The following is a 15,047-nucleotide window of genomic DNA, read 5'->3' as shown; positions in this document are numbered from 1 at the left end:
ATCCTTACCAATCACAAAGCTGGTTCCTACAAACTACTGATGATAGTACTTCCCTAAAATGTGTGGGTTTCTTCCCACAAAGCGTCATGATGCTCTAAAGCTCACTGATTTCTCTATGAATTAACCCTGTCCTTGTTTCAACTTCTCCCTTAGTCTTTCTCAAAATTTTTAAAAAAGGCAAAAGTGACAAATTTCCATGTTTTTGCCTGACTTAAGAGCAAAATAAAAAAAAAAAAAAACTTTACCCTTTGCCTTTCTTCACCCATCCTCCTCCCTCAGCTTCTCTTGGTCTCAAGCAAATACAGATCCCTTCCCTAACCCTTTATCACTCAGATCACTCTCATTGCCCCAAAAGTCAGTATTGCTTAAAGGCTAAAAGAAAAGAATTTGCTATTTCTTGAAAGTAAGAATTTAGAGTTATCTAAAGAGAGAAAATTGTTTTGTAGCAGTGAGTAAGGAAACTCATTCTACACAAATAAATCTTTTCATGAAAATTTCCCAAATTTTGGCTTGAGTGGCACAGGAAAAAATAAAAAACACACGGCTTTGAGCTTTGAATCACAAGACCTGGATTCAAATTCCAATTCTGCAATTTAGTGCCTATGTAATCTTAAGCAAGACACTTAACTACCCTAGGTCTCAGTTTCCTCATCTGTTAAAATGAGGGGGTGGGGGTCTAAATCTGGTAACTTGCTAGGAACATAATTAAAAAAAAAAAAACAGGACTTCATTAAAAATCCTGACTGCAGCTATTTAATTCAGCTGATTCATATAGATTTTTTTAAAGGCCCAGCATTTCTAAGTGACTAGACATCCATTCTGTCACCATTATCAAAGATCAGAAGTCCTGAGTACAACGGGTTTGAAGGTCAGCCCGTAGGTTCCCCCTTGCAGGCTGTGGGAGAAGAGCTACTCCAGATAAGCTTCAGACTGTCAGTAATAACAAGGTGCATTGTTTTATATCCTGCTTTTCTGGCAGAAGCTGTCAGTGTGTTTCCACTTGGCCCCAGCGTATGGAATCTGTTACACATACTCCCCGAGCGTCGAGCAGACGAGAGGAGAAGGGCCATGTGCCAGGGCTGTAGGCTTTCCTCCCCTTCCACAGCGCCTCGGTTACTTCTTGCCCGCAACGCTTGCTTAACTGCAAATCCCTCTTTTGAGCGAGAACCCTAAACAAAGTGGGAGATCTCGAGAGAAGCTCAGTATCAGCGGCCGGGCTGCTGTGTCAGCAGCTTCGACAGAGAATCACGCTTGGCCCCAGTGACCAATTACACTCTCTGTGAGGGGAGATTGCATTAAGAATGAAAATGTGGAATCTCTCCATCAGAGGAGCTTATTTTCTTTTTTAATGAAATGAAACATTTACTGACACTCACTCTGTGACACAGGAAGAAAATGATTAATTGAGCACTGTGGTGTATTTGGGAATGGAAACTTTCTGTGCCAAAACACAGAATCAAGTTCCCCCCGTGATCTGAAGTGAGGTCCCCAGGTAGTCTCAGGTACAGGCTTTAGAAGGGACCTTTTTCCCGTACAGCCCAGCTCCCAAAGTGGGAATTTCATCAACGTGGTCTGGGAAGTCTTATCAGGTACCCCCATGTGCCTTGGGTCACCTTTGTTATTTATTTATCACCTTGAGATGCCATATCGTGATAGACATTTGTCGATAGTTATCACATTTCCTTGGGCAGACAGGGCTGGCAGAAGATGGTAGCAGCCATCAAACACACTTTTTTTTTAACTTAGCCCTTTTAAAAGATGAGAGAGAATAAGCTGTCTTCCATTCCATTTCCAGCAATATCAGTAGTGTTCCAAACAGCCACTCTCCTTTTCCAGGTCCCCAGCCTCCTTTGTCCTCAGAATGCCCCCTATTCTGAAGCAAACTTCAGATGTGTCTTATAATCCGTATCACTAATGCTTTTTAATCCTAACCCTCACATGAAAAAGGAATCTATAAAATCACTAATGACATGGATAAAGTGGACACAGACTTGTTCACCATATCCCAAAGTACTAGGATGAGGTAACAGCCTTTGAAACTTGAGTGAGGTAAATTTAGGACAACGTTACTACTACTTATACGTAGCTCTTAAAACTTATGGAACTCATTACCCCTAAAGGTGGTACTGGCAGGAAGTTTAAATGGAGTCAAAAAGGGTTTGCATAAATTGGAAAATGATGAAATGGTAAGTGGTTATCAAGAGAAGCTGGAATAGAACTACATTTTATTAGTATCAGGCAGGACCGTCATTCCCTCCCTCAACACATCTTTTGTGAACAGTGTTATCAGCATTGATAATAAGGATAATAGATAAACTAAGTTATTATACATATGTATTATGGGAGGAACAGCCCATGATACAGTAGAAAGAGCACTGGGTCTAGAGTTAGAGAATCTGAGTTCAAATTCTAGCCCCATCCTTATCTATTTGTCAAATCAGTAAGCATTTATTAAGTGCCTACTATGTGCTATGTATCTGTGTTAAAAGCGAATATCAAAAGATAATCCCCGGTCTCTAGGAGCTCCCAATCTGATGGGGAGGCAATAAGCAAACAACCATGTGCAGACAAGTTATATAAAGGATAAATTAGAAATTGATAGTGGAAAGTGGGATCAGGCAAGGCCTCTTGTAGAATGTGAGACATGAAGCCAGGAGGTGGAGATGAGAAGGGAAGAGTTCCAGGTGGAGAGTAACTGTGACCTGTGTGTCATTAAGCCAGTAATTTAACCTCTCAGCAATTAAGGTTCCTTGTCTGTAAAATTGGGGCATGATAAGTGATCTCAGAGCTTCCTTATAACTCTAAATCTTTGATCTTATAATGAAACTTATGGATGCACCAGAATGCAATCATAACTTTGATGGAACTCTCATGATCAACCACCCGTAAAGTTCTTACTTAACTGGCAGGTAACCAACATCTTTCCAAAATAAACTGAACCAAATGCAGATGTTGCTTCCCTGTGATAGTTATATCCCAAATGAAAAGGCAGATGAAGAAAATGAAGATCATATCTAAGAGTAAGATCCTTTTCTCAATTTTAGAGATTAACTGAGCACCAGGCAAGGAAGGGAACTAGGTTCTTAATAGAAATCTGAGGGCAGAGAATAGCCAAAAAACACAAAGAATTGGCAGGAAAATAAGAAAACATGATATGGGGAAGAGAAAGGAAAAAAAAAATTGGAGAATAAGGGAGACTGGCTGTGGAAGCAGGAGGGTGGTACATTTACTTCACAGTAACAATGTTATTTGCTCTTAAGTTTCATTTTTTTTCCTCTAGGGAAAAAAAAAGAAAAAGAGGACTGGAAAGAGATAGTTCAAAAATAATCATAATTGCTGCAAAAACTTGTTGGTTAAGTAGGCTGGCAGCTCCTTGCTACCTCCCCTCCCCAGGTCACAAAGGTCACAGAATGATGGATGGCCTGACAAGGTCACCAAGGCAAATGCTGGCCTTGGAGACACCCTGTCTGCTCCATCCAAGTTACTGAACCCAGGTCAAATGTGGGTCTCTGGGGTTCAGACCTTTGCTTGGCCTGGTAGCCACCTCCAGCAACAGGGGAAATTTTCTTCCTCATTCCTCAGACGGTAATTACTGCCTCAGGATATTCCCCAGAGCGCCCAGACCTGGAGGGGGGCAAAGAGGCACCTTCCTTAGCCTTCCAGAGTCTGTCCCAGGTAGAGGGGAAGCTCGGTTACAGGGCACATAAATGTAGTTTATGAACGTCATAAATAAGGAACAGTTTGGTTTTCAGTGTGACAGAGTTTAAAACCAGGGTTTGGGATGCTGAGAAGCACACTTCAAGCACTTCTGTGCTCAGGCCTAGGCAGTACGAATTTTCAGTTCAATACAGCAAACACTTTTTTTTAAAAAATTTTTAATAGCTTTTTATTTACAAGTTATGCATGGGTAATTTTACAGCACTGACAATTGCCAAATCTTTTGTTCCAATTTTTCCCCTTCTTCCCCTCCCCCAGATGGCAGGATGACCAGTAGATGTTAAATATATTAAAGTATAAATTAGATACACAATAAGTTTACATGACCAAACTGTTATTTTGCTGTACAAAAAGAATCAGACTCTGAAATGTTGTACAATTAGCCTGTGAAGGAAATCCAAAATGCTGGCGGGCAAAAATATAGGGATTGGGAATTCTATGTAATGGTTCTTGGTCATCTCCCAGAGTTCTTTCGCTGGACGTAGCTGGTTCAGTTCATTACACAGCAAACACTTCTTAAGTGACTAGTGTGTGCAGCTTAGGAAGCCTAAAGTTAATATGTGGTCCTGTCCTTTTGGTCCTTATAATCTGGTAGGATAGATCACCACCAAAGCTCAAAGATAATACTTGGTCCTTATAATCTGGTTGGATAGATCGCCACCAAAATTTAAAAAAAATACTTGGTCCTTATAATCCGGTAGGAGAAGAGATTATCTCCAAATGCACAGATAGCATAAAATAGATAATTCAAAATAAGACATGGTAAATACATTGAAAAGGTAGGTGATTTCTGAGATAGTAAAGGGCCTCCAACACCGGCTGATCCCAATGCCGTTGTGATGTAAGGGTCTTCATCTTCCTCCTTTTTTTAGGCATGAATAACCGTGAAGTTTTGGAGCAAGTGGAACGTGGGTACAGGATGCCGTGTCCTCAGGACTGCCCTATCTCCTTGCATGAGCTTATGATTCACTGCTGGAAAAAAGATCCCGAGGAGCGCCCTACCTTTGAGTACTTGCAGGGTTTCCTGGAAGACTACTTTACTGCAACAGAACCCCAATACCAACCTGGTGAAAACCTGTAAGTCATATGGCCTGTCTGCAGAAAACATCCTCCAGGTGGTCATTTCCCCCCCTTTTAGCTTCCAATTCAGTAGCTCGCTGCTCTTGGAGCAGTGTGGAATCTTCCAGGACCAGAGTGCATGTGAGTCTGAAGTCTGAACAACCACACCCCTCATCGATGACCACTTGTCCCCAAATCTGAATGTCCTCTGTGAAGAATAAGAGACACAAACTTGTTAACTTCTCAAGACTTTTGAAAATGCATTGTATCGATGTTATGTAAACGGCAAAACCTCTATTCAGTGTAAATAGTTACTCAGTGCCAATAACTGACCCTAGTGCTTTCCTTTTTTAAATGCAAATCTTATGTGATTTTAACTCTGTCTTCACCTGATTCAACTAAAAAAACGAAAAGTATTATTTTCCAGAAGTGGCCTCTTTGTCTAAAACAATAAACTTTTTTTTCATGTTTTAACTAAAGAAAATCAGGACAGGTGTTCGTTTTTTGTTTTTTTGGGTTTTTTTAAATAAATATAAATATATAAATATATATATATAATATATACATACCTGTACATACAGTATGTGGGTACTACTGCAGAAAACTTGTTGCCAAACAACGGGCCGCATGGTTGCAGTACCCAGAGAGTGATAATTTTACTGCAAACATTAAAAAAGAAAAAAAAGAAAAAAAAAAGGCAACACTGGTGTTATTCTGAAAACCAGTGGTCTAATTTTTGGCTTTTGCCAAGCATGAACTTTTTTTAATTGGATTGCACTTTTTTGTTTGTTTGTTTCTGACTGTACCTGTAGATGGTTGTAACTTTTACTCCTTTCAGGAACCACGTGCTGGATTTATGGTTGTTTCCCAATGTTTGACAGCCATGTTTTACAGGATTTGTTCATCAAACAAGAGTGAACCTCTTAAAGCAAGAAAACACACCATATGACCAGCCAAACTGGAAGATAAATGCTACAAGTACTCCTTGTAAAAAAAAAAAAAACTGTATACTGAAATAATTCAAAAGAAAATTTTTTTTAATTTAATAAACATTGTAACCACATTTAATGGTCTAAAACCCATAGCATTTTAGTCATGTCAACCCACTAAACTGTTTATCATGCAGATAGGATTTTCTGGGGGAGATTTGTGCACCATTTCCCATTGTAAAATACATGTTTTAAATGTCCTGTACTGCTAATGAAATTTCTTTCTCTATGTCTGAGAGTTCTCCAGTGGAATTACTATGCACTTCTTTACGTTTCATGGGGATGCACAGAACAAAGTATTATGTTCTCTCATTGTCTATTTGTACCAGCCTCGAATTACTTATATTTAACCAAAAAATGAAAATGAGCAAAAGGAAAAAAAAAACACACAAAAAACAAACAAAAAAACCAACCTCCTATTTCTATTGAGTTTTTTAATACTAAGTTGCAAATTTTGGAGTCTTAATTACTTTTTTGTTATGATTTCTTTGCAAGTTTACATTTTTAAATTGTTTAACTTTCTTAATTTAGTAATTAAAAAAAGAACATTTTACATTTGGATTTTTGTTCATTTGTTTAAATCACGGAGGGAATTCTTTTGGTTTTGTGATGCTTCGTGTACCAGATGGCATCGGGATGATCTGGTGAATGGCCAGGAAAAGAAGCCCATGCTGAAGAAACAGCACCACCAGCTGCCCCCCAGGTTGGCCCAAAGGGTGGCATCTGGAGTCTCCCATGTCACTTTGGGACTTTCTGCGGTATTTCAGATCATCACATCACCCTTGGCAAATGATGTATTGTCACATGACAAGTTTTAGTAGAGGCCACGTGCAAAAAGACCAGTTGAAAAAAACTGGTGTTTTGCTTTTTGGACTGGCTAACAATATGAGGTAATTTCCAAATGATTAAAAGGATATGATATGAGGGAGCTTTTGTTTGGGAAGGTTCTGTTTTACTGTCTGGATGTTCTGAAAAACGGAGAAACATAGAATGTATGTGCTGTAAAACCTTGATTCATCCGAGCCCTCATTGTTGTTCAGTTGTGTGCAATGCTTCGTGACCCTATTTGTAGAAGGGTTTGCCATTTCCTTTTCCAACTTATTTTATAGTTGAAGAAACTGAAGTAAATAGGTTTAAGTGACTTGCACAACTAGTAAATCTCTAAGATAGGATTTGAACTCAGGTTATTCTGATTCCAGACCTGGCACTTTATCCACTGCATCACTTAGCTGCCTTTATCAAGAAATCTCCAAACTGTGATTTCTACCATATCCTTTTAAGAAAAAATTAGGAAACTACGTGAGAACAGGAATTTATTTGGAAATTCAAGTTCCAGAAACTGGACTTCACAAATTTAGTGAGGTCTCCTGAATTTTCTATATCTACAGTACTGATTGTGAGACAAGTTTTGGATTGAAAAAAGTCCTGAATCGTACATCTAGCTATCTGGCTTCTGGCACCAGCTCCTAAACTTAATTCATTATGACCTTGGTCACTTAGTTTACTCACCATAAAACTGATGCTCTATGAGTCTGAGTTTCTGCTTTCTAAAGATTTGGTCCCTTCTAGACCAACATTCTGGAAATCACCCTGATCACAGGAATAGGGAGACGGCATGGTCCTATATCTGAGGTCAGAGTACCTGGCTTCTGTTGCTTCCCATCTATGTGATCTTAATCCCATATCTCTGTTTGAGCTTCTTCAAAACAGACCACATTCTCTCGATAAGACTGCTTCAGTTCTGAGCCCTAAGATCTCATCTCAGTAATCCTCAGTGGAAGATTACATTGTGATTAGCATACTTAGCCCCAGTAGATTAATATGTTGCAAAAAGATTAAAAAACAACAACAAAGATCAAAACAAATGGGATTTTCTGGTTAATCAAGGTTTTCACAATATTGTTTCCAATACAAATATAATTAAACTCAAGGCAAAACTGTAGGAGTTTTAAGTGTTTTCAGTTTCTTGACAAAAGTTTTTGCCATGAGGTTGGTTGGTTTATTGACATGTTTGGAAAATTTTAAAATGTGTATTTACAGATCTTCTTACCAATTTCTTTATCTTTGGTTGTCATGCTCTCCCCACTCCCCCCCTCCAAAAACGAAAGATAGACAGACAGATGGATCATTCAGAGATGGTGAAGGCAAGCAGGGCAATTTATTTTGGTCGAATTTCTTCAAGGAAAGAGAATCTCTCCAGACCAAAGTATGCTCTTTAACCTATTATTTAAGTGTCTGGTAAGTACCTCTTGCAGAAGGTAAAATAAATTAAGAGCATTTTGAGGCACTTCAAGATGTGTCTTCCAACATCAGTCTGTTGTAGCTATTCTGAGCAACCAGGTAGCACCAAAACAGTCACTCTAAGGAAATAAGAAGAAAGACATATCAGAAATACTTAAGGTATTTCTGTTAATTAAGAATTTTTCTTCATTCGTTTATTTGTTTGTTTTGTTTGTTTTTAATGATGCCTTTTCTTCTTGCTTCATTGAGTATAATGGGGAAAATAGTATTACCTACCAGGAATTCTATCACCTCAATACCCTTTATTTTAAATTATTATTTTTTCTCAAGTACATACTTTTAACATTAGTTAACAACTTTTAACATTAGTATTTTTTTTTATTTTTAGCTTCAAATTCTCACCCTTTTCTTCTTCCCCCTAATCCTAAGTCCCTACCCTCTCTAGCCAAGGACACCAAGCAATTTGAAATAGGTTATGTCTGTGTAAATTATGCAAAATATATTTCCTTAATACCTAAAACAAACAAAAAAGTTCAGAGATACAGGAATTAAAAATTCCATAACATAAAAAAAATGCCCCTGTTAAGAAATCATATGATCTCATGCCTAAAAGTGGTGAAAGTAAAATTCATTTTTTATCTTCATGTTCTGGTAATGAATAATTTCTTTCTGTTGTTTGGTTGTAAGTATGCAAATAGAGAGCATGCAAGCAATGTAGTTTGCAGGCATCCTTATTAAGTATTTCTCATAATTTTTTTGTGTGTGAGAATTTAATCAAACTGTGTTCAATACTTGCTATATTTAAAACATTATACTAAACATAGATGTAACAAAAATAAAAATAGGCTCTCAAGAAGCTTCCAATCTAGTTAAGGGGAACAGACATGTATATTTCCAAATATAAAACATTCCAAAGCAAAATGGAGGATGTGAAATGTGTGCTAGACTTAGAAGGAGAGAGTCTCAACCAGGAGAGATGGTGATGGGGGGATTATGGAGTGGAGAGCCAGAAGACATTCCAGGTACCAGGGCAGGACAGCATGAGACATGTTTCAGCAATGCTGAGAAAGTAATTTGGCTTCTAGGGCAGAAGATGTGAAAAGGAATATTGGGTAATGGTAATGGAAAGGTAGAGTGATACCAGCCTACTAAGGAGAACTATAGTGTCAGAAAAAGAGTTTGGACTTTATTCTACAGGAAAAGAGATTGCACAGAATGGTTTTTGAGCAATAAGTAGATGTGAGGAGAAGGATTAATCTTTCAATAATTGGGAAGGTAGACTGGGGAAATAGAGAAACTAAAGAAGCAAGAAAACCCATTGAGGATTATTGTTACAATGCAGACCTGCACTAAAGTGATGATGGAAAGGAAGAGGAACATATAATATATGTAAGAAACTCAACAAGATTTGGCAACTAGGCACTGGACATGAAGGGGGAAAGAAGGGAATAAACATTTCTACAGCACCCATGTGCAAGGTGCTTCACACATATTATCTCATTTGGTCTTCACAACAAACCTGTGAGGTAATTATCCATTTTGCAGTGGAAAAAATTGAGGAAAATATACAGTAAGTGACTTGCCTGTGGTTGGATTTGAACTCATCTTCAGTCCAGGACCAGAGCACTATGCATTGTGTCACCTAGCTGCTTCTACAAAGAAATCAAGAGTGACTTTAGTTTCTGAGTCTCGGTATTGGAATGTTAATATACTGTCAATAGAAATAGAAATATCAGTAGGAGATGTAAATTCTATATTTTATAATAGATTTAGGATGAAGAATATTGCGTTTTGAGGGTGAAAAAACTAGAGGCAGAAGACCCATTAGGGTTGCTTCAGGTCTATGTTAAAATCATGATGGTAGTAATGGGAAGAAAAGGATGAAAAAATTAATTTTTTAAAAGAAAAACTCATCAAGAAAGGCAGATAGAGATATTTGGAGAAAAACTGGAAATGTCTGATTGACAGAAATTTGGGAGTCAGTCACTTAGAGGTGAGACAATATTTTAAATTATAGAAAGAAGAGAGAAGAGATTAAGGACTTAATGGCAAAGAACTATTTGTAGATCAAAATCTGTAACATGTTTGCTAGACTTAATATTGATTTAAAAAAATTTGGTTCCATCCAGTCTTTACCACTCCTATCCACCACTCCACTAATGCATTGATTGGCTCAATAAAAATTTATTCATTGCCTGGTACCAATGTTCAAGGTCCAATCTCTAAACTTCATTCAAGTTATTTGGATACTATAGAATAGCCAGCTTTTTGATATTAGTATACCTTCTGTCCCTGTGTCCTAAAGAGGATAAGTTCCCGAGGGCTCCTGAATCAGGTATTTAGGAGAAGGCTGTGGAGTTTAAAAGGGGAGATGTTTTTTCCTATTTTTTCATATAATAATGTCATCAGTACTTGTACCTTCCTGAGATGAATTGCCCGAAAATACAAATTATTTTGTTCAAAGATGCCCAATTCTCTTTCTTCTCCACTAGAATTTGGAAATAAATTCATAAGAATTCTTACAAGCAAAATGAGGTTCAGGATGGTTCAGAAGGCTTGTGACACATTGCGTTGTCATTCAAAGTAGCTGACTGAACAAATCTGGTGCAGTAATGATACGCAACCAATGTTCTCCAAAGGGCATTTAGTTTCTCAGTGGAGGGGATTCCAGTGCAACTTGGCACATGGGTGGACATCAAAGATAGGCTTATGAGAGTGGGCTTCTCCCACCATGAGAAGATAAACAGCAGCACTGGAAGGCTGGCCACCCTGTCTTAGGATGGAAGGAATGACCGCGTGGTTCCCATCTAACCTCAGAAGGGCTTTCTCTGGAACCTCAAAAATACCTACAATCCTTTGTGGAAACTACTCACTTTAGGAGCCTTCATCAGTCCACAAAATTGTCACTGGAAAAAGCCTTTTAGGATGAAAGAAGATAAATTTTATTTTGCTGGTTCTCTAATCTGGAGTGCTTGTTCCCAGACCAGCTGTAAAGCATTGACTGACATCTGTTGCCCAGGGATGCAGGGCTGCCTGTAGAGGTGAGCTTTGCTAGGTCCCTAAGAAGTTGCATGTAAAGCAAATGTTAACTCATTTGGTTTTTCTCCTTTTTACTGAAGAATGGTTTCTGAAGGATTTTTGGTGTAGTGAGAGTTGGTTATTTTATTCTTACAATCTGGTATAACCATTGAAACAGTGCCTTGCATAATTGGTGTTGAGTAAATATTCACCAGACTAAATTGAATTTAACTTAAACTCCAATTTATGATCTTCTTGGGACTACCAAATAAAGTCATTTTCCTTATGCACATACTTGACTATGTCACTCCTCTAATCAGGGGTTTCAAAGATGCCCTAAAGTTTAAACTCCTTAGCCTGATATCCAGGTTCTTTTACAATTGTGGCTACCTTACATTTTTTAGCCTTACCTCTGACTATTCTCCTCCATGAATATTCATCCCCTGTCTGTCTCCTGGGATTCTTACTTCTTTACATGCTATTCTCTGTGACTATAATGACCTTCCTTTACCTCTTGAAATCTTACTAAGCTCAGATGCCATCACTTCTGTTTTTCTCCCTTTCCCCAATCAGTTAACAATGACCTAGCTCACCAAGTAATTTTATATCACGTGTTGTTTGTACTTCACTTATCGACTTGGATGCCATTTCATGTCATACATTATTTATGGGTCTTACATCCTCTCTTAAAATATAATCTCTATTGGATTTTTAATTTAACATTTGTATCTCCCCCAGTACCAAGCTTGCTACTGTGCACATAATAGGTGCTCACTGACGTTTCCAAATTTGTATATTACTACCCTCTCTCGATCTAAATGAGGATATTGCATTAAGATGATCCCTACAGCTTCTGCAGGATATAAAGTATTCTAATTTTGTAAACTTTTATTTTTAAAATGGCCAGCTTTTTGTTTCCCAATACCTACATGATTATTCTAATCAAAACAGGAAGGAGGAAAGGTATTGATAAAAGGCAATAGATTATTCTGAAGCTTGTAGAACTTTGTGAAAAACAGGTTGTGTGTGCATGATTAAGGCAATTTACCTCCCACAAAATGCATTCATCTCAGGGCTTCCTGTGCTTCTCCTAATTAACCTATGTTTGCCTCAGTTTCTTCAAGTGTAAAATAAGGTGCTTGATCTTGATGACCCCACCTTCACTTCCAATTCCAATTCAATTTTCAGCTCAAAATCAAGGATTCTGTGTTCCAGTGAAGAGCAGATTGGAGGTGAGAAAGAAAAGGGCAGGGAGCACAATCAAGGGGGCATGTAATACTTCATTTATAAAGTGCTACTCTTATAATAGGAATATTTTATTTGCAAATCCTAGCAGATGAACATGATCAGTATGCATTACTTTATATGTTTAACTTGTCTTATCTAGAAATAATTGATCCTCTGCTTCCATTTCCTCTACTCTCATCACCATTTCATCCTTTTGGGATCCGTCTTTCAACATTATCAATCGATGGAAAACATTCTCTCCAAAGTTATCAATGATCCTTTTATTAGAGAATTTGATAGTCTTATTCTCAGTCCTCATTCTTCTCAACCCATTTGTTGCATTTTATCTAGTGACACTAGACAAATGACATTTTGATAGCAAAAGGGAAAGATTTGGAGAAAATGGTATTACTAGGAGGGAAAGGCCCATGGGCCAGAGATTTGCTATATCTCAGTCAATTGTTAAATTTTCAATGTGGACTTTTACTTAGAAAAAGGCAAACACTACAAATCAGGATTTAATTTATTATTTTGTTGACTTTCTAGAATTAAAAAAGTGATGTTAATAATGCAGATTAAACATAAAAGTATGTGATTTATACATTTTTAAGTCAATTTTCCAATAGCTATCAGTTTACCACTATCCCAGACTGAAGAAATCAATATGGTGAAATGTAAATAATACTAGCAGCAGTGGAGCTATTATGTTAAACTTAATGTAGACTTTTAAAAGAATCAAGCATATGCAATAGGGATTCACAGTCTCACAAACAATGATCTTTTCTTGTTTTCTTTCTTTCATGGATGTTTTTTCATGTCCATAATAAAAAAAGAATTTTTTTTAAGAACACAGAGTTGGAAGACCTAGGTTGAATCCTGGCTTTGTTCATTTGTATTTATGCGAGCTTGGACAAATCACTTCATCTCTTTCTTTGAGCCTCAGTTTGCTCATCTATAAAATAAAAGGTTTGCTTAGAAAGCCTCTGAAATCCTGCCCTTCTCTAGAGTTATCATACTGTAAACTTCTAAGGTCCTTTTTTAGTTTTAAATCCTATGATAAGTAATGGGCAGCCTAGTAACAGGAAGAAAATGCTAAGCATTTTAATGGGTATACTTAATGAGAATGAAACTTAGCTAGTATAAATATCAGGATAGGATTGATTGATTTGCTCACTTTGAAAGTAACTTAGAAGGTACACAGTACTAGACTTTAGCAACTGTAATTGTACAAAAATCATATTTAGGAAATTTGGCCAGAGATAAGAAGGGATCATTTAGAATTTATCCAGAGAAAGAACTGGAATGGTTGCTCCAATCTCTTCCTACAATCTTGACTTTTCACTTACTAAAAAAAAATTGAGGCTATTTGGTGTCTCCTCTTATTCTCTTCACCTCAAAACCCCTTGGTATCATCTTTCACTGTCTCTTCCTTTCTCTGGAGCTTCCATCTCTTCTCTTCAACAAGGCTAACCCACTATATATAAATTTGATCCTATCTTCTCTAGAAGATTGCTTCCCAAATATTCCTGCTTTTCTCTCTAATCTTCATTCTTTCTCTATCACTTGGCTTCTTTCCTAATGCTTGAAACATTCCCAAATATTCCCATAAATAAACAAATGAATGAATGAAAAATAAATGAATAAAAACTTTTAGTAAAAGCTACCAACCTCCAGCAATCATCCTATTTCTGTCCTTATTTTCTCAGAAAAACTCCTTTAAAAGATATATTGTATTATATATTGTATTCTCTGCTTCCATTCCTCTTTTTCATCTACTCTTCAATCCTTTTCCCTCCATAATTCAACCTCAGTACTCAACTGCAATTATTCTCTCTAAAATTACCAACCAATCCCTTGTCAAAATATTATAATTTTTTCCAAAGCTAAGGCCCAAAAAGCAATTTGTGCCCTGAGCTTGATATAAAAACAATCCTTTGTGCTCATCCTCTGGCAAAAATTACATAATAGCACCAGGTGTTCTCTGAGTTTAGACAAACACTGGAACAAGCTCCAAAAATCACCCATATTCTGGTCATGAAGCCCTGCTATGAATCAAACTTGTCTCATTGTTGTTATTATTATCAGGGCTATAGCTTACTATGGAGCCATTGATATAAAAATGGAAATTTCCCCACACTGCTTTGGGTCCCCCAACTAGGGGCAGAATCCTGGAACATGGGACTAGTCCCCCTCCTTGCTTGCAAGCTGTTAGTTTCACTTTGAAATTAAACTTCTGTTTGATTGCTGACTCTCCTCTCTAGCCTGCTCTCTGGCTCTGGCCATCCCACAGGTCAGAGACTTATTCGGTCCAGTTGACATAAATTATTGTCAGAAGTAGGATTGGGCACAGGAAGGGATCACTGGACTCTCTGGTACCTGTGGGAATGGATCAGGTACCCCCAGAGATTTATTTCTCAAGTCCAACAATATTCCCCTCATCTAGTGAGCCCTCTGCCCTCATCCCTTCTCCAGTCCCATGAGCTCCCTTCTTGGCCAAGCTCACCATTCTTTGTGAGGAAAACTCCAGGGTCCCTCCAGTGACCCAGTTCATCTTGGATCCCTCTGGTAAGAACATCCTTTCTTAACTGCACATTTTTGTTAATTGGCCTCTTTGCTTGCCTCTGCTGTTTTTAAACTGCATGTTTCTGTAAAATTTTAACTGTGTGCCTCTGGTATTTCTTAAAATGCACACCTCAATAACAGTGTGCCTCTGTATGGGCTGCAATTGCACACTTTGTCAAAACTGTGTCTGTTTATATCTGTCTTGTCATTTCGCCTGTGTTTCTGTCTTTGTAA

At 37.7% G+C, this 15,047-nt stretch overlaps 1 protein-coding gene across 7 annotated transcripts in view; it reads left to right on the top strand.

The window, feature by feature from the left end:
* Positions 1–6,318, top strand: part of FYN (FYN proto-oncogene, Src family tyrosine kinase) — a 272,216-nt gene extending 265,898 nt beyond the window's left edge. For all 7 annotated transcript variants that reach the window (XM_051997556.1, XM_051997554.1, XM_051997553.1 and 4 more), the window contains one exon: positions 4,590–6,318. In XM_051997556.1, coding sequence (XP_051853516.1) covers positions 4,590–4,798 — 209 coding nt within the window. In that variant the 3' untranslated portion in view covers positions 4,799–6,318. The remainder of the gene's footprint in view (positions 1–4,589) is intronic.
* The last annotated feature ends 8,729 nt before the right edge of the window (positions 6,319–15,047 follow it).

This window comes from Antechinus flavipes, chromosome 4, assembly GCF_016432865.1.
Source record: "Antechinus flavipes isolate AdamAnt ecotype Samford, QLD, Australia chromosome 4, AdamAnt_v2, whole genome shotgun sequence".
NCBI classification, from domain to species: domain Eukaryota; kingdom Metazoa; phylum Chordata; class Mammalia; order Dasyuromorphia; family Dasyuridae; genus Antechinus; species Antechinus flavipes.
The sequence above is the reverse complement of the archived record's forward strand: the minus strand, read 5'-3'. Positions and strand labels throughout refer to the sequence as shown.